General features: G+C 41.0%; 2 protein-coding genes across 3 annotated transcripts in view; both read left to right on the top strand.

Moving 5' to 3' along the window:
* Positions 1–200: 200 nt before the first annotated feature.
* On the top strand, positions 201–6724 carry si:zfos-932h1.3 (zinc finger protein 502). Of its 2 annotated transcripts, XM_031313537.2 has the most exons (9): positions 201–356; positions 851–1053; positions 1137–1238; positions 1316–1411; positions 1493–1603; positions 1683–1800; positions 2647–3436; positions 3939–3997; positions 4101–6724. In XM_031313537.2, exons 1-9 carry the CDS (start codon positions 323–325, stop codon positions 5615–5617), a joined length of 3030 nt encoding a protein of 1009 aa, XP_031169397.2. In that variant the 5' UTR covers positions 201–322; the 3' UTR covers positions 5618–6724. The 2 variants fall into 2 exon arrangements, with proteins under 2 accessions (XP_031169397.2, XP_031169398.1); XM_031313538.2 differs by lacking the exon at positions 201–356 and having other exon boundaries at positions 936–1053; positions 1321–1411.
* A 570-nt stretch (positions 6725–7294) lies between these two features.
* The window catches only part of ppfia2 (PTPRF interacting protein alpha 2), a 228351-nt gene continuing 212344 nt past the window's right edge, over positions 7295–23301 (top strand). Inside the window, exon 1 of the mRNA XM_035996394.1 lies at positions 7295–7503. Coding sequence (XP_035852287.1) covers positions 7472–7503 — 32 coding nt within the window. The 5' untranslated portion in view covers positions 7295–7471. The remainder of the gene's footprint in view (positions 7504–23301) is intronic.

The following is a 23301-nucleotide window of genomic DNA, read 5'->3' as shown; positions in this document are numbered from 1 at the left end:
GCATTAAAAGTGTGTTTCAAAAAACAATAGGACTGTAAATTCACGAATTACTCTATCTGGGAAAAGTGTATACGTGTAAAATGAAGTCAACGCGTATAATTAAAGTGCATGTATTATTTTTAAACTTGAAGATAGGAGAGAAAACTGGATTATAATGTAAGGACAGTCACAGCGGAGACTTTTATTTTGGAAAGAGGAAACGCTAGAGAAGAGTTGATGAAACGGATGCTTGCGTACTAACAGCGCATGTTAGCTAAAAAAAAAATTATCTAACAACATTATTTTACATTTATTTCGCAAAGCTACAGGAAACATAACTCTAATGGAGGTTATCGGGTCAATAGAGAAAATAAACGGTACGTATATTCATAAATTGCTCATGCTGTAATTTAAAGCAGGCTAGTAAGACAGTTAGCGGGACCCGTCTATCTATAGGAATCATAACAATCAGAAGCTGGAGCTGTTGCATTAGAAATGAACTTGTTATAGTCCGATTCTAAATAATAATGTCATGTAATACAGTTCATTGTGTTCCGATACCTAAAGCACAGCTGCAGATACCAGGTTGCAAGTCTTAAAACTCACATTTAATAGGTTTGTCCAGCTATTACACTGGTTCATAGGCTTATGACAGGTTCTATTGGGGGTAGTAGTTTACGCATAAAATGTAGATTTATCAGTAATTTTGCCAACCTCTGATATTTCCACTGGGAAAGAGCTAATTAAAAAAAAAAAGGTTCCTTATAATAGTTTAAGTTAAATATGAGTTTGTTTGCAAGTGCTCTCATTCATTAAAAGCTCATTGATGCCCTCAACAGACCATCTTTCACATTACACCTTCATGTTACAGACCCGAGCCTAGCTCTTTCGTCTCTTCGCCTCCTGGTGCCCCCACTGCAGCTTCTGTCTGCTGCTATGTGGCAGCTGGCGAAGCAGAAAGATGTGATGAATTATGAGAAGCTTCAGGAGTTTGTGTTCATGGTGACAGAGGCATTCCCTGGACTCATCAACCACAGACAGAGAGCCCAGCTCATTCTGGGTCTAAAAGCAAGGGTGAGCAGAAGTTGGGTATTGTAACAATATATGCTAATTTCGCTTTAATCATTTTTTCCAGTAACCATTTGTTGATATTTCAGTTGATTCTGGAGCTTTGCAAAGGCTCGGCTCGGGGTTCTGTTGATTCTCAAGTGATCCAGAGCTATTTGGATAGACTCCCAATAGCCTCTGCAAACACAGATGTAAGTGCAGAAAAGGAATACCTTTTTGAAAACAAATAATGATAATCCATAAATGACACGAGTCCTTTCTGTGGCAGTACAGGGACGCAGAGGTGAAAACGACAGAGTCCACCTTCATTGCACTTGTTCAGAGCCTGCTGAAAGATCCAGTTGAGAGAGCATATTTCTACCAGGTCAGACGGATTAAAAATAATTTCTTAGTCTGAGAATACTCTTAATAAAGTCCTATAGTAACATTTATTAATCTCTTACAGGAGGTGTTCCCAGTGGAATATGGGCCACAATATGATGCTGCTCTGCACGTGTTATTGTGGGAGCTGCTCTCAAAACTGGAAAAGCTGCTTCCAGTACCGGACTTAAAACAGGTCAGTCTGTCTATCCAGATGTCTCAGGTTGTTTTTCTTCTCCAAAACGTGCACCATTTACCACAAACTGTGATTACAGACTGCAGCCTGGCTCGGCTCTGCTCCTTCTGTGTGGGAGGAATGTGTTCAGTCCTCACCTGAAGACCTGAGCTTAATCTTTCAACACTACAAAAGTTCAGGACTACTGAAAATGCCATGTGAGTAGAGCTGAAATTATTAGTCCATTGACAGACAATTGCAGTTGCACTCAATTATCAAGCAAAACATGTCAAACATGCTCTGGTTTAAGCTTCTTAAATGTAAGGATTTTTTTTCTTTGTTATATCATCAGGAGTAAAAAAAAAAACATAGATTTTCAGTTGTACGATCCAATATTGAGTCTTAGAATTCCAAAATCGATTGTTGCGACCGTGTGTTTTCTCAGAGAATATGTGTAAATATGCACAAAATGTTGTGTGTACACTTGGTTACTTGTTATACATATTAAGAGTATTATGTACTTGGCTGCCAGTTTTGACCCACACTTCTATAATAGGGAAATGTTTTACAATTTAGCTTACAATTGGCACATTAAGCAGTAATATATTCACCTGTGTTGCTTACTTGTGGAATAAAAAGAGACTGAAATTCCCAGATTACAATCTGAAAAGCGCGTTTATATTCATGCAATATTTGTATTTATCATATGCAACTGAATCCTTTGGAACCGCATTAAATCGAGAGCTTCTTAATCAAAATCTAATCTAACGATCAGTTAGTTAAGTATCTTTGGGTTTTAGACTTTTGGTCTTAAAAAACAATTTGAAGATGTCACCTGGGTTCTGAAAAAAAGTGTGACAAGCATTAATTACTATTTTCTGATGTTTTTATTGACTAAATAATTAAACGATTAATTGATAAAAGTAATAAGAAAAATAAAAGTATATATTAGGTACAGCACTGCATTTTTTAGGTATTTTTAAGTATAGTTTCCAGTAAGTGCCTTTTGAAAGTACAGTTTTTCCACCAGTGACTGTTTTTTTTTTTCTTCTTTTTTTTTTTAGGTGGCCCTTCATCCACCATCGGTAGCTGCATCATGTCTGCTTTATCCATTCCTCCCTCGCAAAAAACAAACATCTCTGTTGGCCTGGAATCAATCCACAACTATGCTAATGTTCTAAACCCCGTCACTTTAGTTGGAACGGATCAGTACAGCGTTGTTGCCGTCTACACCGAAGTGGAAGTTGGAGCGTCTGAAGTAGATCAAGAAATGATCGAGTCAGCCGAAGTGCAACTTCAGACTGATTTCTATGAAGAGGAGATAGTTAGCGCCGATAACGCCGGCTGTGAGGAGGCTACCAGCTCGAGGGCAGAAGAAACAAGTGAAACTGTGGATGTGGCTAAAGCTCTGGAGACTTTGACAAAAACGTTTGCACTAAGGAAGGAGAGCCTCGGTCAAGATGTTCCGACAGGAAAGAGTAATGATTCGTCTCTAAATGATGAGCTTGGAAATGCACCAGATGAAGGAAAAACACACGACGGACAAGAAACAAGTGATGAGAAAACTGATGAGAAACAAGGAAACGTCGAAGAGGTGAAGGAGGATTTCCAACCTGAAGGCGTAGAGAGCAATATGGACTCTTGGGCAGATTTGAAGGGTGATCGTGAATCCTTTTCTGTTCATGAAGAAATGACAGATGTCCCCAGTGAGGACCCAGTCTCTGAAACTCAACAGTCTCCCAGTTCGGCTAATGTGCGCCGATCCACTCGTCTACAAATGAAGACCCCGCCCAGTCGGCAGGAGACGTGTCAGATCCAGAGGTCATCCAGAGAAAGTAGCCAAGAACCAAAAATGTACAAAAACTTATACTGTAATATCATAACTGCTTCCTCTTTTGAGATAGTATTTTTAGTCTGTTTTCTTTTTTAATTTTATTTCTCACTCACATTTTTATTAGCAAGAGATTTGCCACATTACATGATTACAGTAACAAAAACAGTCTGGGAAATACAGTTATGGTGCTATTTCTTGTCATTCATGCTCTCCTGTTGGTGAATTAATTTAATTAAGTCGTTCTGCTGTTTTGAAACTTCAATGATGTCAATTTTTCACATTTTTGTTTCACCCGTGATTTTTGTGGCCTCAAGATATGTGTCCGTTTTTTCCATTAAGAATATTTCTTTAAAGGAATAAGTTGATCAGTTTTGGGGAAATGAATTAATAAGATGAGAAAATCAATACTTTACATACAGTACCATTTCCCAAAACACAATTATGAGACTATATATACAATTATTTCCCAAAATGTCAAATCAACATTTAAATATTCAACAACAACATTTTTATTTTCACCAGGAGCAAAGCCGATGTATCAGTCGCCCCCTCGGTTATAGCCATCAAAGGAATTGACAAAGGTAATAGGTTGACATGAAAAAAGAGAAAGATCTTGGACCTTTTCAAATAAAATCCACATATTTAACCCACACTTATGTCCTTTTTTTTTATTATTATTTGCAGGTGATTCGGACGAGATGACCTCCATCATCTTCACCTGCTCACAGTGTCCCTTCCACAACTCGGACGAAAGCAGCCCGCCTCACTTCCACATGCAGAGTGTTCGCACTGAAGTGTACAGTACTCTCTCAGGAGCCAAATTTACACCGTCTCCTTCTAGCACAGATGAGATTTTTACATCCATTAAACTGTTCCCCAAAAGAAACACGGAGGAGAGCAAAGCAGAACAGTCTGACAATCAAAGCAATGCGCCACAGTCACAAAGCAGACAGAAGGCCCTCGCGTGCGAAACGTGCGGTAAGACGTTCACCCGGTCGTCAGACGTGAGGAGACACCAGCTCACGCACACCGGAGAGAGACCGTTTTGTTGCTCGCGGTGTGACCGGACCTTCCAGCACTCGTGGGATCTGGCCAAACATGAGAGCAAACATCACGGCGTGGCCATTTCTTTCTCCTGCGAGCTGTGCGGGAGCTCCTTCGCTAACCTCCGCGCGCTCACCGTCCACCATAAGAAGTCTCACTCAGAGGAGAGCCAGCTTCCTCAGATCTGCTCCATCTGCAGCCACAGCTTCCCCACTTCCTCTGAGCTGCACGAGCACAGGAAGTCTCACGTCGCCGCCAAACGCTACATCTGCCAGCAGTGCGGCGAGGGCTTCGACTCCCTGCTCGCGCGCTCCCAGCACCGGCAGATGCATCAAGTGAAGAGTCAATTTAAGTGTCCGCATTGTGAGAAGACGTACACTCGGAGATCTGACGTAAAGAGGCATCTGTCCACCCACACTGGGGAACGACCTTACCAGTGTAACCAGTGCAGCAAACGCTTCTCGCTCCGCTTTATGCTCATGAAACACCTCCGTGTTCACACAGGGGAGCGGCCGTTCCAGTGCTCCCACTGCCCCAAGAGGTTCACCCTGGTGTCGGTGCTGGCCAGACATGAGCGGATGCACACCGGGGAGAAACCTTTCCTCTGCTCTCAGTGTGGGAAGGGCTTTTTATCGCAGGGAGAGCTTTCAAAACATCACAGGTCCCATGTGGACGACAGGCCCTACTCCTGCCCTCAGTGTGACAAGCGTTTCAAGAGCAAGAAAACCCAGCAGGAACACATCGTCTCGCACACCGGCGCCCGCCCGTACCCCTGCGCCTACTGCGGGAAGGGCTTCACCAAACCGTACGCACTCACCAGACACAATCTCATCCACACGGGAGAGAGGCCGTTCCCCTGTGGACACTGCGAGAAGTCCTTCCTCACCCTCGGCGAGGCTCAGCTGCACCAGCGCATTCACACGGGGGAGAGGCCGTACCCCTGCAACGTCTGCGAGCTCAAGTTCAAGAGCTCGTCGGAGCTGGCGCGACACAAGCGAAGCCATTCGGGGTTGAAGCCGCTGAAGCCGTACTGTGAGCAGTGCATGAAGACGTTCCCATCCAAGGCCACGCTGAAGAAACACATGAAGAAACACACAGAAGAGGGAGAAGCTGCACAGTCTGTGGACTCTATACAGCCTGAGGAATTAAATCATTAAACGAATAATGTAGATGATGTCAGTAGTTAAATACGTGGCACTTTTTTAGGATGCTTGAGTTCAGATAGCTTTGATCAGGAGAGAAACACGGGTCCACAGCCCTTGACTATACTGACTTCACTATCATGTTTGGACAAGGAGTGTTTGGTACTGTTGCATCCTTCAACCTTTGAGTCAACTACTCTGAAAGTTCCAAACATTTTGACATATCAGTCTTTCATTTGTAACTTTTCTCTCTCATCTCCAGTTCTCAAGTTTGCAACACGTAAGTTAAAATTATGTTTGAAGTCACATGCAGTTGTTTGTTTGAAATGGAATTCCATTGACGAGCAGAAGGAACTAAACCATTTGACTTCCTAAAGGATTCCATTTAATCAAAGCTGGATGCACTTTGCTTTCCTTCCAGAAGATGGCGACCTAATCTCACACTAGATATTTATTATGTCCCACTGAGTTACTTATTACCTATCTCTCCCAGGTGAGGCCCTGGGACATCTTGAGCATTGCACTGTGAAATCCCAGGGCAGGTCTGAATGTAGCCCCTCTCTCAGCAGGTAAGCCTGCCTCGTGCTCACACACCGGCCCCAGGAGATGTGAGCCTAACTCCTCCGCTGTTTTCCACCTGACCTCCCAAGATCCCTGTCCAGTCATGTGGAGGGCAAACCAGCCTCAAGCGCTCACTCCCTACTGTTTCTCCCATAGGCTCATCTCACATAGAATACAACGGAAATATGCTCTAACATTCCCTATGAGCCTTTCACAGGAAGGTCCCTAAGATTTTTTTTTTCAATTTTGTAAATCACTGGTGGTCAAAGTGCAGTTTGAGGATGTAAACATACATGAAGGCTTCACAGAAAAACAAGGAACTGTTTAATTTTCATTCAATATGATTTCCCTCAGTAAACATCCCAAAGAAGACAATGTATAGGAATGATCATGTTAATCACAGAATCTGTTTCATCACGCTTTTGATACATAAATAAATATTAACAACAGCTGAAATCTGAACATATGGCGCTCTGATTAAATTGGGATCTTTAAGATCTAGATTTGAAAACATGTTGGAACCCTGGTTGGGAATCTATAATAAAATAAAACATCATTGCTGTTCTCTCCCCTTATGGATTATCCTTCTCAAGGTAAACAAGGAGAGAAACGTCATCCTCTATACTGTCCTCATGGAGACATTGTCCTTGGCAACCAGCTGAGGTCTTCACATGCATGGAACACATCTTGAAACCCCCAATTACGAGCCCTATTATCACCTATAATGTGTGTGTGCAGCTGTCCTGGGAATTAATTACCCTCATACACACACACACACACACACACACACACAATACTACCAGGAGTGGAAGTAACATTTATTCTCATTACTGTAACAGTGGTTTTGTATGTTTTTGAGTATTTATAAAAAAAAAAAAGAAAGGTAATTCAGGTAAATGCAACCATTTTTAAACTATGAAAAATAAAAAGTAGCCTACTTTCCAAATCATTCAGTCATTGGGTATGATATATGCTAACCATTATTGTACCAGGGCATCGTTTACAAATGGTTGCATCTACCTTAATTACCTTAATTAATCACTGATGTAAAGCACCACCCGGCCAGCAAGCTAATAAGTGAACCAAATCAAACACACCCAAACAAACAGGTGCAGGCTGGGTCTGGCTAACATGCTAACATGTGGATCCTCTAGCAGAGCCTCATCCAGCTAGAAATGTTTGAAAACTTTGTGCGAACCACAGTGCGACAGCGAGGCCGAGTGGACTGCTTATGTTATGCTCTGAGAATGAACGAGCAGAGAAGTCAAACCTGGAGCAGAGCAGGCTGACGATAATGGCGTTCAAACCATGGCTGTATTTAAGAGAACAGGTTCAAACAGGTGAGTACAGCAACACGCTAGCAACGTAGCGCGCGCGTGCGTGTGTTTTCTACACGTAGATAAACTGCAGTTTCTCCTTTTCACTTCCGTTTGTAGTTTCTTTTTTTTTTTTTTTGGTGATGTTTTATTCTGCTGTTGATTTTAAAAGTGTCACGCTCTTTCATTTAGGTGGCTTAATATTGCTTGCTGTACCCGCTGTGATGTCTGTGTAGAGTAGGCTAGTCGTGATTTTTGTTTAATTGTCTGAGTTTTGTCTCTTTTCTGGTTAATTATAGTGAGGCTACAGAGGAATGCGGTTGTATATTTGTAATTGATAACCAGTTGTGTGCACAGGCTTTTAATGCAATTAAGCTTGTAGCCAAATAAGTGTTTTTTAATTTAACAGTATCATATATCTTTATATAACATTTGAAGTAGGCTATATGTCTTTTAAACTAATAGTACAATTTTCGTAGTCTTCTCTTTCCGTCCCTGCACTACTACTCCTACTGTACATTCAGGACAGAGTAAACAAGCTTTTGCACAGAGTAAAGGCCAGTTCAATGAATTACATAGGCCTATTGATTGATATTACTGCAGATTAATGTCAGAAGTGACATATATAAGTGTCACTTCTGACATTTATGTCAGAGTATGATTTACACTGTTTCTGCAAAATAAGCATGGAGGGAAAGTCTTGATCCAGATTTAATGGGAGTTACATAAGTCCTCAATGTGACTGCATGGCTTTTAAATGTGATCCTGTTTCTAAAATGACACATCATCAGGTAATAAAGCACCAATATGCTTTAGTGCTGCTTTTTTTCTGAAATTGCCAAAGTTTAGTCAAAGTTAGGCTTTCATAAATCAAAATCCAATGATCGAAAACATCAATGTGAGATTTGAGGATGTTGCACAGTCGGGCCATGCCCGTCAGCCCACAACGGCACACCTCACACTTGCAGAATGTTTCAAATATGAATTGCGTGGTGTGTGGGGAAGAGGATCATTACATTAGGTGGCATGCATTACACATGATGGATGGGGTTGAGCGATACTTAATAGGTAAAACCAATCGACAGGTAACAGCAGAGCACTGGAGCGTTCTGTTTAATTAAGTAGCACATTCTGAAATAACAGTTCTACCCGAGAGAGAGCGACGTACAGAGACAAGAGACAGAAATGTAAAAGAATCCATGTTGTTGCATTTTGGGGGTATGTTTCACTGCAGATTTTGACGGCATGGGTTGGTTTTAGCTCAAAGGCTGCGATTCAAAGCCTTCTTTGGGATTTTGAGGTCTTCTGTGTATCTGAAGTGTAAATAAACACCACCGACTCTCTAGCATGGTGATACAGACCCCCAATGTCCAGAAGCCAAGACGCAAAAAACCCGGTTTAAAAACTAAAACAAAAAATAGAAACAAGAACCATACATCATCCTCGTCTGACTCCCAAAAGGAAATCTCTCTTTCTCTAATCTCTTTTTCTTTCTGTTTCATGCTCTCCTTTTCTCTCCACTTCGACAAACACATCCTGTCCTCGTCTGTAGGTAGGGTGTGTGGTAGATTATTTTGCAATCTGGCTCTGTAACAATACAGTGTGTTTCTCTTTTATGAAAGACTGACCTAAATACTAGGGAATGACCAACCCAATTTCAGGTTATGTTGTTTATAGTCTATATCCACGACGTTCCACTTCCGGGATTGTTTCTTTGCCGCCGGATTTCACTCTTTTTGGCCCGAATGTCCGTTACCTTCCGCTTTCTTTGTGTTGGAATTAAACTCCGGTGGATTTATGAGGACTATGGTTAACTGCTCCTCAGATCTCTGCAGGGTAAATCCAGACAGCTAGCTAGACTATCTGTCCAATCTGAGTTTTCTGTTGCACGACTAAAACAACTTTTGAACGTACACATGTTCCACCAAAACAAGTTCCTTCCCGAGGCTATTTTGCAGCGCCGTGGCACTGCACGGTGCTTAGCGCTGCCCAAGACAATTGTAATTGGTTTAAAGAAATGCCAATAAACCAGAGCACGTTTTTCTCCCATCCCGGAATGCTGTGTGGACTAGCCAGACCCTCCTCCGCAGCGCTGTGGAGGAAGGTCTGGCAGTGCGAGACTATGTTGTTTATGAGTTTAGGTAAGGTAAGCCTTAAAGGACAATTCTGGCGCAAATTGAACCTAGGGGTTAATAACATGTGTACCGAGTCGAACATTCTCTGGGATCAGCAGTCGAATCACGAACGCTGTGTTTGAGCTATGTTACTGGTTACTGGTTGCACGGCGTTCGTCGTTCGACTGGTCATGACTGTTAGCCAAGATGGCGGCCGCATGTAAACATTAACGCTACTGTCTTTATAATCTATCTTTATAATAAACCTGTCTGTACAATTTCAAAGTTCTCAATGCTTCGGTTTGCATGTAGGGACCCTCATTATGCTACTGTTTAAGTGTGGTGCTATTTCGAGCCTTGTTAGTGGTATCAAATAGTGATTTACCCTGTGCCCCGAAAGCTAGCGTTAACAGCTAACCCCTGGTTTGCGGTAGGTTGTTTCAAGCTAGAGACACATTCGATTAGCATGAAAACAGATCCCAGAGAACGTTCGACTAGGTACACATATGTTATTCACCCCTAGGTTCATTTTGCACCAGAATTGTCCTTTTAAAAGAAATTGGTCAATTTATTCACCCATTAGTAATTAGCTTGTATTTTCTCCTCAGATAATTCACTTACACATCCGGCTCTATTTTAGGTCTACAGAGGGACAATAAGTTAGATTTTTCCTGCCCAATAGTGCAAAATGAAATTCATGTGTCTCCATTGTTATATAGACCGACACCAATGTGATATTTCAAAATACAGTTAGGAGCAAATAACACCATTTCTTTGCTTTGTGTTTTATTTCAACAAATCTCCTGATTCCTTTTTAGTTCTGATTGTCTCTTCCTCAAAGCCCAGTATTCTCAATCTAAATCTTTCTGTCGTGTTGCTACTGTGAAATACTCTTCATCCAATGAGAGGTGACTCAGAAAGTAGTGTGTGTGTTTGATTATGCATCTGACCTTATTCGGGTTAATATTTAAAAAAAATAGCAACTTTTGTCTTAAAGATGTTGCAGAACTGTATCAGTAAGTCATACAACTATCACTATGAAAAATGTGATTCAAGTGCACAAGTCAGTGTTCTTCAAAAAGAATGAATAGAATTAATAATTAATCGCTTTCACTACGCAACGGCTGGCATTGACTGCACTCATTTGTCGTGAATGTACTTTGCTGTCATGAATGGCACCTTGAGTTATGGCTGTAATTGTTAGGCTATATCTAAATGTTTGCACTATTTTGAATTATATCAGTCTATATCAGTAATTACATAACCTTAGCATGGCACTGATACATCTACCTGATCTATGTTCTTTATATATTACTACAAGCCCTTCATATTCAATACTACTATGTTGTCATCTAAAAAATCAACTATATTCTCACTGTTTGGTACTATGTGTTGCCCTGCAGATGATTTGTGTCATCTTATCATGTCCATGTTTCCAACACCTTTTACATTATTACATACAGTCTATTATTGACATAGTAAATGTCCCCTATTGATAATAAAGCAGATTGAAGTGCTATATAAATACTGTACTGTACTGTGAAATGCACACAGCCCGTTTTTCAGAAGCTGTGCCTTTTTTAAATGAGCTGTCAAGACTTCTGTACGGTTGTGATGTCACAACTATACTATGTATGGTTAGAAAGTGACGCTACAGTGCCATTACAGTTATTCCCCGGCTGCAATGACGGTGCACAGACGCTGAGAGCGCAGATGCTGAAGTCCCGGAAACGCTGACCAATCAGGGCAGAGGGGGGCTTAAAGAGACAGGCGCTAAAATGGAGCGTTTAGACAGACGGGGATATTTAGACACAGTATGAGGAAAAATGTGTTTTTGAACATTAAAGCATGTAAACCTTCTAGTAGAAACCCAAATACAAGTATGAACCTAAAAAAATTAGCATGATACGGAACCATTAAGACAATTTTTGCATCCCTCTTTTTCCCTTCCTAAATTGAGTTGTTGAATTTGGTTACACCCTTTCTATTTACCATACATAAGCACTATGTGTACAATCAATATAAAACACTTTAATTTGGTTGTAAGCAGACATAAATATTGTATACGTGTTAGTGTGTATTAGTGTATTTTTCAACTATAACTCTTCCTATGAAGCATCAAACACTAATACCTAAACACATTTATAAATAGTTCAAACATCTAGTTAATGGCCTGTACATGTGTATAAAATTAAAAAAAAATCATCAGATGCTGTCGGCAACCCAGATGAGAAGTCCTAAAAGTTGTTATGGATGTAATCAGCATGTTAACGGATCCGTTTTTTTTTTTTTTTTTTTTTTTTTTTTTTTATCACAACACTCCATGCATTCATGAAGAACGTTTAATATGGTTGAAAAAAAGTTCTGTAAGTGGACCTTGAGTTGGGATTGTTTTGTCAAAGTGGCATTCCTTTAGTATTTCTTTCACGACGATGTGACACTGCTTACATTTGATGTGAAATATGCTTAAAATAGATCTGATCTAATTTAATTTTAGCACTCCCGTATGTGAAGGAAATGTTCCCATCATGCAGCGTGTTCCTCAGAGGACTCCTTTTATGAATTAACGAGAGCATGAAAGCGAGAATAACCTGCAGTGTCCGTTTCACATTCACATAATAAATTGCTCGTTAAAGCTAATTCTGATTCAACAGATATTGATTTGGTCTGAGTAAAACTGTAATTACATCGTATTACTTCCACTGTGATGGACTGTGGGGTGGCAGACTTGTCTCTGCTAACCTCTTCTCATGCTGCCACTGCCAAGCTATGGTAATTGAGCTATATATCATGTTAGCTATCTGGCTTGATTTCAAGGTGTACACGTGCACTGTAAAATACTGCAATAAAAACGTGCCGTGATAAGCTCTTTGTTAGCAAAGGGAAATAAAATCTGGCTGTCCAAACAAACCTTAAACTTAGTTCAGACTTCTAGCTTTTAGTACAGAAGCAGTTTTCATTTCCTCTCATATTGTTTTATTTGCTTTGTAATTTGTCTCAGAAGTGGGCTGATTCACTGCAAGAACACACGGAGAGGCGGACAATAGAACACAAAATACTTTTTTTGTGATTCTGGCATCTTTATCGTCGAGGCTTTTATTACTGTAGTGTCTTTGCACTGCATTTCCCAGGGATCACTTGTCAATTAAGCAACATGACAAGGGATGCCCTTACTGATTGGTTCTCTGTAGTCGGGAGCGAGGGAAAGCTGATGTGGCAAGAGGGCAGAGAAGCAAAAGGGGGCAAAGGGAAAAGATCGTGGTTTGGATTATAAACCTCCCGCCGAGGAACGAACAAGCGTTTCCTGGGTGAAAGTATTTTGTTTTCGCCGTGAAGTGAACTCCGCTCTCCGGCTTAAAAGCGATGTATTTCATGTTGACATCACTTTCCATTGAATATTGAAGTTCATAAATAAGTGTTTTGGCATGGCTGGCCGAGTGGCACTATATCCATGGTATTGGAAGGGGGATTTAAAGTGCTCATATTATGCTTTTTGTCCTTTATCGTGTTATATATCTTTTTTTGTGCATGTTATAGGTTTACAAAGTGAAAAAGCCCAAAGTCCACCCCAAAGGGACTTACCATCTCCAACAGAAAACACTGTTCACAAACTGCTCTAAACACCTCTGTTGTAGTCCAGCCTTTACTTCCGTGACAAACGTGCGTCACTTTGTAACACACGTTATAATGCTCGCCTAGCTGTTAGCGTGGCACACCCTCATACTCTGCTTCTGACTGGCTTGTAATGCTGACCTAGCTACTGTGCATGTGCGACTCCCAACAAAGATGGAACAGAAGTAAGATGCCTCACTCTGTAGCTAAAATGGAGAGCTCAACACACAGGGTGAAAAGAGGAGCTGCAGCAATGTGCAGTACAACAAAAATATGGTGTTTTTTGAAAATTAAACCATGTAAACCTATTCTGATATAACCTCTAAATACAATTATGAACCTGAAAATGAGCATAATATGAGCACTTTCATTCTTGCATGTTTGTTTTGTTGTGCATTATCAATTAATTATCTCTCCCCCCCCCACACACACACACACACACACACACACACTTTTCAAACTGAAATTACACCCTTGGTTCTATGGCACTATAGACTGTTCACGTTACAGCGCTTTATTTAGTTTGAAATACTTCTATTTTAGGTATATAATATATGGTCTCTTGGTGAAGTAGCATTGATCACTTTGAGGGGGGGGATACATTTTGTTCCCATCGGGGATAAAAATAATTCAGCAGGGATATGTGGACCAGAAAGGGGGAAATCTCCCCCCCCCCCCCTCTCTACGGCAAATTGCACCCTGATCATATCCTCTGTTGTGCACTCCGTCTTTGCATTCCTTTCAGTTGACACAGGCTCCACATATTGCTGGACAGCTTGTAGAGAAACCTGCTTGATGGGCTGGGGTGGCAGGGATACAGCTGTGATGAGAGTCTGATGGGTGATCGACTGTGGCACTTTATTACCCAAAGGGGCGTGTTCAGCTCATCTTAGTGTGCTCAATCAATGTAAATCTGTCCGGCCAGGGAATTTATGTCCGACGTGATGAAGTGCTTTGCTTTACTGTGCTGCATTAATTTGACGGGCTTGTGATGCAGTCAATGACACCATTTTCACTCGTTGCCAAGAATAATAAGTGAGACATAAGTCATACAAATACACTCTCATTTGTCCAGTCCTCCTGTGTCTATTTTTAGAACTCTGAGTTACTCGTGTCTCCTAACATTACAGTATTCATTTTCATTTGTTTTCTTTGCCCACTCCCATTTGTTGAATTCATGTCTAACATTGTGTCAGTTGCTCACACCCACCACAGTGCTGTGCCAGTGTACTCCTCCTTAGAAAAAGCCGGCTGACCAAAATGCTTAAGCTGAGAACCAGTTGCTAGGAGACACCTCCTCCCTGTCCAGCGGATGTCTGGGTAGCCCATTGTAAAAGTGTGTGTGCGCTAGAGAGAGAGAGAGAGAGAGAGAGTGAAAGAGAGCGTTTGACTCTGAACCTGAGTAACAATAAAATGGCTTTGGCTGATTTACAATTACTATTTACTGTATACCACTTATTGTATTAATATCTTATTGCTACATTGCAGTTTTATAAACTGAAAGTAAGAACCCAAAACCCGTGGTGTATACACAAACAATGTGCACAATCTGACTTCATTGCCTTGTTGGGTATCATTCAAGAGACTTTTCAGTGACTTCGACCTTGGTTACTTGGTAACATTAAATCAAGAAAATCTAACTTGTATTACATGAATTTGACTGGGGGGATGAATGGGGGGGCAGCCATTTTCTTGTTTTATTATCAACTGGCGATTCATCTTGCCACAAGTCTCCCAAATGCAGTGTGCACGGTAACGCAATATACAGCGAGATAGGTACGGGCAGACACAGTACAATTTTGAGGTACTTTACTTGAGTAATTCCATTTTGTTACTTTACACCCCACTACATTTCAGAGGGAAATACTGTACTTTTTACTCTGCTACATTTATTCGATTACTGTTGTTCATTTACATATTGAGTTTATTAATTATATAATAATTATTGATTAACTACCCAGCAGTATATAAAGTAATTCAAATTAGCCCCACATTTACCAACTGCAACATTAAAGTGATAACATGCATTGATCTAGCAATAATTATAATCCAATAATATAATTTACGTTATCCTGAAATGGGCATGATTACTATTACTTTTGCTACTTTTTAAGTGTATTTTGACGCTAGTATTTTTACTTAAGTAACACTTTGAATGCATGACTTTTACTTGTATAGTATTCTGTGGTATTGCTGCTTTTACTTCAGTAAACTCCCAGCTGTGGTGACTCTGCCCTTGTGTGTGTATATCACTGAATTGAACCTGATTATTTCAAACGCTCTGAAGAAGGCTATGTGCCGCAACACGTCAGTGTTGATTTATTGTGATGTGAGCCTAATTAAATAAGTGAAATGAGAGTATTATGTCCTCCGTAACTTGGGAACTTGAGATGTGCCAACCTTTTCTTCACTTTTTAAATGATGTGATACTTCTTCCATTATAATAGGTTTTACTTGGTTAAGGTGAAGGGCAGATTGTTATCACAGCATAGGACATATGTGAATGGCTCACCACTGAATGATTCGTTAATAGAAATATTTACCTGGTTTTCTGTTGAACAAAATATGTCAAAGCTGCATTGAGAAAGTGTACAATTCTCCTTCGCTTCTGTGTGTGCGTGTTATCAGTAATCAAAAACTTGGCAGTTTTGTTCACCGTTGTCTTCATACAGTCACATGTTGTGTGTGTGTGTGTGTGTTCCAAAAACCGGGGAATACAGTATACTTGTTTGGTCTGCACAGCCTTGTGGGGCCCAAAATGCTGGACCCCAAAAGGTTAAAGGGCTGTTTGAGGGTTAAGACTTGGTTTTAGGGTAAGGGTTAAGGTTAGGCATTTAGTTGTGATGGTTAAGGTTAGGGTAAGGGGCTAGGGAATGCATTATGTCAATGACGGGTCTCCACAAAGACAGTGAAACGTGTGTGTGGCGTTGTGAAGCAGGAGTTAGTTTACTCTAACAAATGGTCTCTGCTGGATTAACTACAGTAAAAGCTTTTCCTGCAGTTTGCGTGGTCTGAAGTCAACTTGCCCAAAGAGTACATATGGGTAGGAGGAGATGCAGAAGTGTGTGGGCTGTTGTTGTCATCATATACTGTATGTGACCTCCTGATTCAATCTTATACTACAAAGAACCTGATGTTTCCCATCAGCGCACTTCCTCTCTGGCTTTCAGGTAATTAAACGGAAATGTTTTGCTTTTAAATACTCAACCACAATTATATTTCTGTGTGGGGCTCACAGTGCAGATCAAATGACATCCAACCACATATCAGAGTGAAACAGGACAAACAATTGATCTTTGAACATGGTCTGCGGTAGAGGTCATATTTATTCCCACCGTAGCCCCTTATCTTCATTACATTGACAGGCGACGGGGGGGTTGTTACTTAGACGAGACACAGCAGAGAGTGTTTATGAAATAAGTTTGTGATGTCGAGGTCTCAGCTCATAAAAGCCAGAGAGCACCATTATCTAACACACACCTCATAACAGAGATAAAATCACTGTCTCTATGAAGCTCGCAGCAACAAAAATACTGATTACACTCAGTCGAAGTTATCCAGCTCACCTTCGCTTACACTCAGATATATTATCAATTAATCACAACAACATTTTGCCTTTGGGTTTGTTGTCTTCCTGTCAAACTGAAAAGCCTGATGTGCTCCTAAACTATAATAAGACGGGTTACGCTCTGCACATTTACAGAGCATTTATTTTTTAAAGCTGCTATAATCTATTTTTATTAACCGTGAATCAAATGAATCAAAATGTAGGATAAGGATAGGTCTGCGTTGCGCTCTGATGCTCCAAAACAGGCGTTGGAGGCAACAGAAACATCGCTGCATGTCACGCTAGTAAACACTAATAACACGTTACACAGCAGCTAACGTTAGCCTACCATTAGCTACAGTAGTAAACAAGGCTAAAATACTGACAGCTAAACGGTGTAGTGTGAGCATGTAGCGGGACGTACAACAGTCTGCCGCTAAAGCTATGAGCTAAAAGACTCAAACTAGCTCTAGTCACTGCTGTTGTCTGAAAAACAACACAGACGGGACAAAATGTTGCGTTTACTGGTACACCTTGTGACGACTTAAGACCGACGGCTATCTATTGTGGAATTTTCCTCACGTTACTCTGTCCTCTGTGACTGTCTACATCTAAACTAAGCTGCGCGGTGCAGGGAACAACTCTGATTGGCTCATGGATGCACGTGTTCAGAGAGTGGTTTACGGAGCTTTGGAAAAAAAAAAACTTTGATACAGAGCGTTCTATGAACGGAATGAAGCATTTTAAAGATCGCTCGATCACGTGAATTTGATCGTGGGAAGCCGTGATCGTGATTAAAATTCGATTAATTGTGCAGCCCTACCCTGGCCTCCTCTTTTTAGCATTTTTTTAGCTCATTGTTTTGATTAATGACCCACAATGTAAAGGCAGAAACATGGACTGTGTCACCTAAAAATCGTAACGCAACGCCAACGTGAGCTGCGGTCTGATCGTTGTCGCTTGGGGCGCTGTAGCATGGAACAACCCGAGAAAGCGGACCCCTACTGGTTGTTTTCACTTCCGCTCAGAACAACTGCGGCTGACCAGTTTGACGAAGCTTTAGCATGATTTAAAGCAACACCAAAGAATTTCTAATAAGGGAAGACGTTCCACTCTCTGTAGTCATAGAAACACTCTGTTTTAGCTCTAGATCGCCTCCTGAATTGTCCCCTTAAGGACTGACGTTTGTATCCCCCACAGGTGTGTCAGAGCGCATGTTGGATATGTTCACCGGGCCAGCTGGGCCAGGCGTTGTCATTTACAACATTTAACATTGTACTTGCGTGGACAATGTTTCTGCCCTAACTGTTTTGGTTCACTCTCGCCACTCTCATCATCGTCGTTTCCAGCCACTGCAGGCAGCTTTTTCAATAAAAGCCCGCTATACGCTGCCCAGCACCTAATGGCAGACAAGCAAAGTTAGCGCCGAGCTAGGGAAGTGGATAGTGGAGCATTTCAATCAATGGGATTGAGTAATGAAATATTTCTTGTATATTCAATCCTCCTTTGCAGCACCAGAGATTAAACCGTTTCATTGCATTTGTGTAAAACTGGGTGTGATCCAACCAAGAGCTCATTCCTAATTCCCGTTTTGTCACGTCTCTCCAATTCTTTCTGCCTTCCTCTGAGCCTACGCAGATTAAAGCCTACTTTCTCACGGTGACCCCGTGTGCTGCTGACTCACTCTTTCACACAGCCTCTTTGTTACTAAATCGCCACTTTCTGCACATAGAAAATGGGACCGTAAACTGAAAGTTTGCCAGATTAGTTAACAAAATAGAGCAGTTAAGAATCAAGTTAAACTCTTAACGCATTGCTAGCATTTCTCATCATTAGCTAACGTGTTGTATTGTGACTAATGTGCCACTGATGTTGGAAAATAGTTTTTACAAACTGAGGAGATGGATATTTTCATGACAGGGGAGGCAGTAAAATAAAAAATGCCAAGGTCATCTTTTTTTACCAAGGCAAGACAGGAAGTCACACACGGAGTCAAAAGATGAATGGATTCTGAAATACAGGGTTCTCACTGCCCATCTCAGATTTGGTCTCACAAGTTGACAAGCTGTCACCAAACCCGTAGTCTCAGATCCATAACACAGCTATTTGAGCTCCATCTCTGTCTGCCCCGCCTTTTGTTGATGGAGGCTCTGTCTACCTGTCCCATCTTTACTGTGTCGAAGTGTCAGTTTGGGAAAGCACACACAGCTTGGCAGACAGATGGCGAGATGTGTCCACTATTAATACTTAATGTGAGGCAGAGGTAGTTAAAATTGTCTTATTGAGAAGAGTCATTATTGTTTTCAGATATAGTAAGTCATGTTCCTCAGGACTAGGGTTGGGTATCGTTTTTTTTTTTTTCCCCGATACCGGTGCTAAATCGATACTTTTTAAATGTGTGTGTGTGTGTGTATGTATGTCCATAATTAAATGATTGATTAATAATGCAATAACTTATAACAGTGACTTATTTCACCAGTAAATTGCTGGTAAATGACAAAAACAAGCACTAGATGGGAAAAGGGTATTTTACAATAACTTAAAATGCAACACAAGGCTGGCGAGTTTCAAGTGAACGCACCGTCTGTGTGTTGTTTTTCCGACAGTGGCAGCTGCAGTCAGACTGTTACGTCCCGGTGTTGGAATCCTCTACAGGGAAATACAGTCACACTTTACACCGCCTAACATAAGCTGTCAGCATTTTAACCGTTGTGTCAATCCAGCTACTAGCTAACGGTAACGTAGCATCCCGTGCAGCAATGCTTCTGAAAAAAAGTCAGGCACCGAAATGAGGAAGCAAAATTTTTGTTTTTATCCGGTCTTGTTACTACCGTTTACGTCGGAACCGGTGCCCTATTGGCACCGCGTTTCGGTACCCAACCCTACTCAGGACTAACCTGTGGACTGCTATCAACTTATATTAAAGGTGTGGTTCAGAATTTTGGACATAGGACCTCATTTCCAAGTTAGCCAGGGTGTTATTTATCAGTGGAGACTGTTTTCAACACTTTTCATCCAGTCCTTCCAGTTGCAGAGTTCACTGGTGCTAGGCTAGCGCAAGTCAACAGTATCTGCTAGCCTGCCACTAAAAACAGTCTTACCCACTCCACAGTACACCCGAGGCAAAATAATTATAACGCCAGACTATCGATGTAAATGTCTGTGTTGATAGAATAATGTTAGAAATAAAACTACCCTTATATCGCATTGCAATAGTTATACTTTATTCCCTGTAGTTGGTAGCATTGGCACCAGCAGCGGCGGAGTGATATTACCTAGGCTACTGAGAAAGCCGGTTTCCATGACAAGCACACAAGTTTATTTACCTGCCGCTGCGATTTCCATGTAAACTGTCCGAGCTTACATGACTTTTCTGTCAGCAATTACCTAAAGTTAGCGGATAGCCCAGCCAGGTATCTACCAAGAATGTAGCTATACCATTAGCTAACGTTGTCCCTCGCCACAATGCTTTGAACTGTAACGTTATCTCCACTAACGTTGTCAGTCTCAATCTATCAGTAGCAGCTAGGCTAATGTTATGAAAGGGGCTAGCTTTATTAGCTAGAGTAGCCTACCAAAAGTTATTACCTGTTCATCAGTAGCTGTTGGTGCATGTGGAAAGACGGATGGAACCACATTCGTTGTCAGTGACTTGTGGTCCTTTTAGATTGAGGGGTTTTTCAAAGTCGTCTGGTAAAATGATCACTACACATTTGCCACTTGAGTAGAGTATCCGCCTTGATGTCCAAGCCAGCAGCAAGAAACCACAGTTGGTTCCTTTCTGGATCTCCCAATGGAAATTTGTAGAAACTTTGTGGTGCCTATCTGTTTGGGTTATTTTTACAATTTCTAAATGCACACTGAATCACCATGTTGCCTAGTCCTTAGTTTCCAATCCAATGCTTCAATACCACTGTACTAGGCTACTACTAGGTGTCCCGACTGTAGTGCGCTTCTCTGTTTACTTTTCGGCGTAGTACTACTAACCCGAGCAAAGTAAAATTCCGCCGCTGCTGAGAAACTAGTCCCTCAAAATATAATGTGATCATTGAGATGAAAGGGTAGTTTTATTTCTAACATTATTCTATCAACACAGACATTTACATCGATAGTCTGGCGTTATAATTTATTTGCCTCGGGTGAACTATGGAGTCGGTAAGACTGTTTTTAGTGGCAGGCTAGCAGATACTGTTGACTTGCGCTAGCCTAGCACCAGTGAACTCTGCAACTGGAAGGACTGGATGAAAAGTGTTGAAAACAGTCTCCACTGATAAATAACACCCTGGCTAACTTGGAAATGAGGTCCTATGTCCAAAATTCTGAACCACCCCTTTAAAATGTGATTTATATTTTGTCTTTTAGACCATCTTTAACCATGTTAAATTAAGGAAGAAATAACCAGTACATTGAGTTATTCATGAGACGCCCTATTTCCTCAAGCTAATCCATTCTGAAGTCAGCATTTTCAGTTTCTGTGAAACAGCAACTACATGTTTAAATAACTAAATGCGCATTGACAGCAGCAGTTCCCACAGCATTGCACTCTGAAATGTGACTAGATCGTGTTTTGCGACGCCATAAAAGATGCTTTATATCAGTAACTGTCAGTAACTACACAAATGCTTTTTGCCAGATAAATAGCTCTCATTATTTGATATGTTTGCATGAAAAAAAAATATGTGAATGTGCATACTGAAAAAGAAAACTGGTGGAAGAAATATAAGTCACACAAAATAAAAATGAAGTTATAAAATGCTGTGCCAGATGTCATTTAGAAAAAACTGGACATTTTGCAAAAAAAAAAACTTCCCTCCCATGCCCGGTAATATATAATTAATAGAGGAGAAAAGAGAAACTTAATTAGCATATGGCTCCTTCGTTACACTCATTTTTCTCCTCACATGAAGCACATTTGAAGTGTGATTGCCTCAACACGCTCCCTTTCCAAAAGCAGCGTGTTGGGATGAAACTGGATGAGCTTCACAGATAAATCTAACAAAATTACCGAAATAGTCCAATTTCATTCATTTTTGATTATTGTTTGAGTCATTCTCGAATGATGTCACTACTTAACATCAAACACATCTTCCATCATAGCTGTTACTGTAAGGCCGGAGATATACGTGCTTTTTAACCAAGCGTTCGCATAGACAACCGGCTGCGCCGTGAATGGAATTGTCCACATCCTTGCCTGTGTGTATGTAATATGCGTGTTACTGGAAGACTCCACTTACTAGAAGGCACACCAGAGAACTCAGACTGTATAGAGCTATTCAAGCATATTTGTCACTGTGCAGAGCCAATGACACATCGTACAGATGCAGGTAATTGCCGGCTTGATCTATTAGCTTGTCTTCAAAACGTTCTGCTATTGTCATTACTGACTTGCCTACTGACCACTGATCCTGTCACATCCCCATACTGCCCCTATCGCTCATGCGCGTATTGCATCTTGCGGACACTTATTGTTAATTTCTGAGGACATAGAGCTGTAACAATCCCAAATTTTGCTTTATAATTTTGATAGTCTCAGAAATAATTGCGATTAACAATATAATTGTCTCTTTCAGTAAAAAAATTTAAAAATATTTGTTTATTTATTACTTTTGCAAACTAATTTAAAGTTGTGAATGAATCCCAGGATCCATCTTTTAATAATTGCGGTTAAACAAAGAAACCGCAATAATGTAAACAAATTTGACAATTAGACAATTATGTAATAATTATTACAGGCCTACATGCACAACCCACGGTCCAAACAGACGCAGAATATGCAAGACAGCCATCATGGGCACGCAAACGCGTAGTTAAAGAAAAAGTATATCTCCGGCACACTTGAAACATAAAAGTTATCACAAAACTGGCCAAACAGCTCTCACAGGTAGGGGATACGGTATTCTTAATCTGATAGTTGACATTAGGGAACAAGTCATCTACAGAAAAGAGACGAGAATAAATTTTGGAGAGAAAAGGGAGAGCTTTTCTTCTTGCCATCCTCTATTGATTCTCCTCCTTCCTGTGAGGAAGGCCTGACCAGAAAGTAGTCATGAATAAATCATGGGGCAGCAAAGCATGAAAGAAAAATTGAAATGAGGACCCAAATGTTTAAAGGTGAACAGACAGCGCAAGATCGGCTAACTTCTTTTTCTACAGTTCACGCTCAAAGACTTTCCCAGAAGGCTGGTGTAGGTTTGTTCTCCCTGATTCGATGGGCTCACCTGGCCAGATCTGTCTATGAGGGGTTGATTGAGAACAGTTGCCTTTTTTAAAGGTTTGTTCTGAGGCAATCCCACCAGACGTGTATGATTGTGCTCAACAGGCTTCATTGGGATCTTCGCTGTGGGGCCGGAGTACGCCGGTGGGTTATTGACATTCAGCTTGGCCACTGCAGCTGACCTTTGCTTCTCCATACGTTATTCTGCTGTTAATGAGGAGGAAGTCGATTTCATCACGTTCCCAGAGCTATGTGTTTTAAATAGGAGAGCATGCGATTCCTGCATAATGTTGGCCAGAAAGCATGAACTACAGCCAGTGGTTTGGATCAGTGCA

The sequence above is a fragment of the Sander lucioperca genome, chromosome 20 (assembly GCF_008315115.2).
Source record: "Sander lucioperca isolate FBNREF2018 chromosome 20, SLUC_FBN_1.2, whole genome shotgun sequence".
Lineage (NCBI taxonomy): Eukaryota > Metazoa > Chordata > Actinopteri > Perciformes > Percidae > Sander > Sander lucioperca.
Note: the sequence above shows the minus strand (reverse complement) of the source record. Positions and strands in the feature narration are given on the sequence as shown.

Excerpts from the sequence above, each read along its gene's own strand:
- si:zfos-932h1.3 (XM_031313537.2), top strand. The coding sequence starts at position 323 with ATGGAGGTTATCGGGTCAATAGAGAAAATAAACG. Across the intron at positions 357-850 it reads GTCAATAGAGAAAATAAACG|ACCCGAGCCTAGCTCTTTCG; the intron begins GTACGTATATTC and ends TTCATGTTACAG. Across the intron at positions 3,998-4,100 it reads CATCAAAGGAATTGACAAAG|GTGATTCGGACGAGATGACC; the intron begins GTAATAGGTTGA and ends TATTATTTGCAG.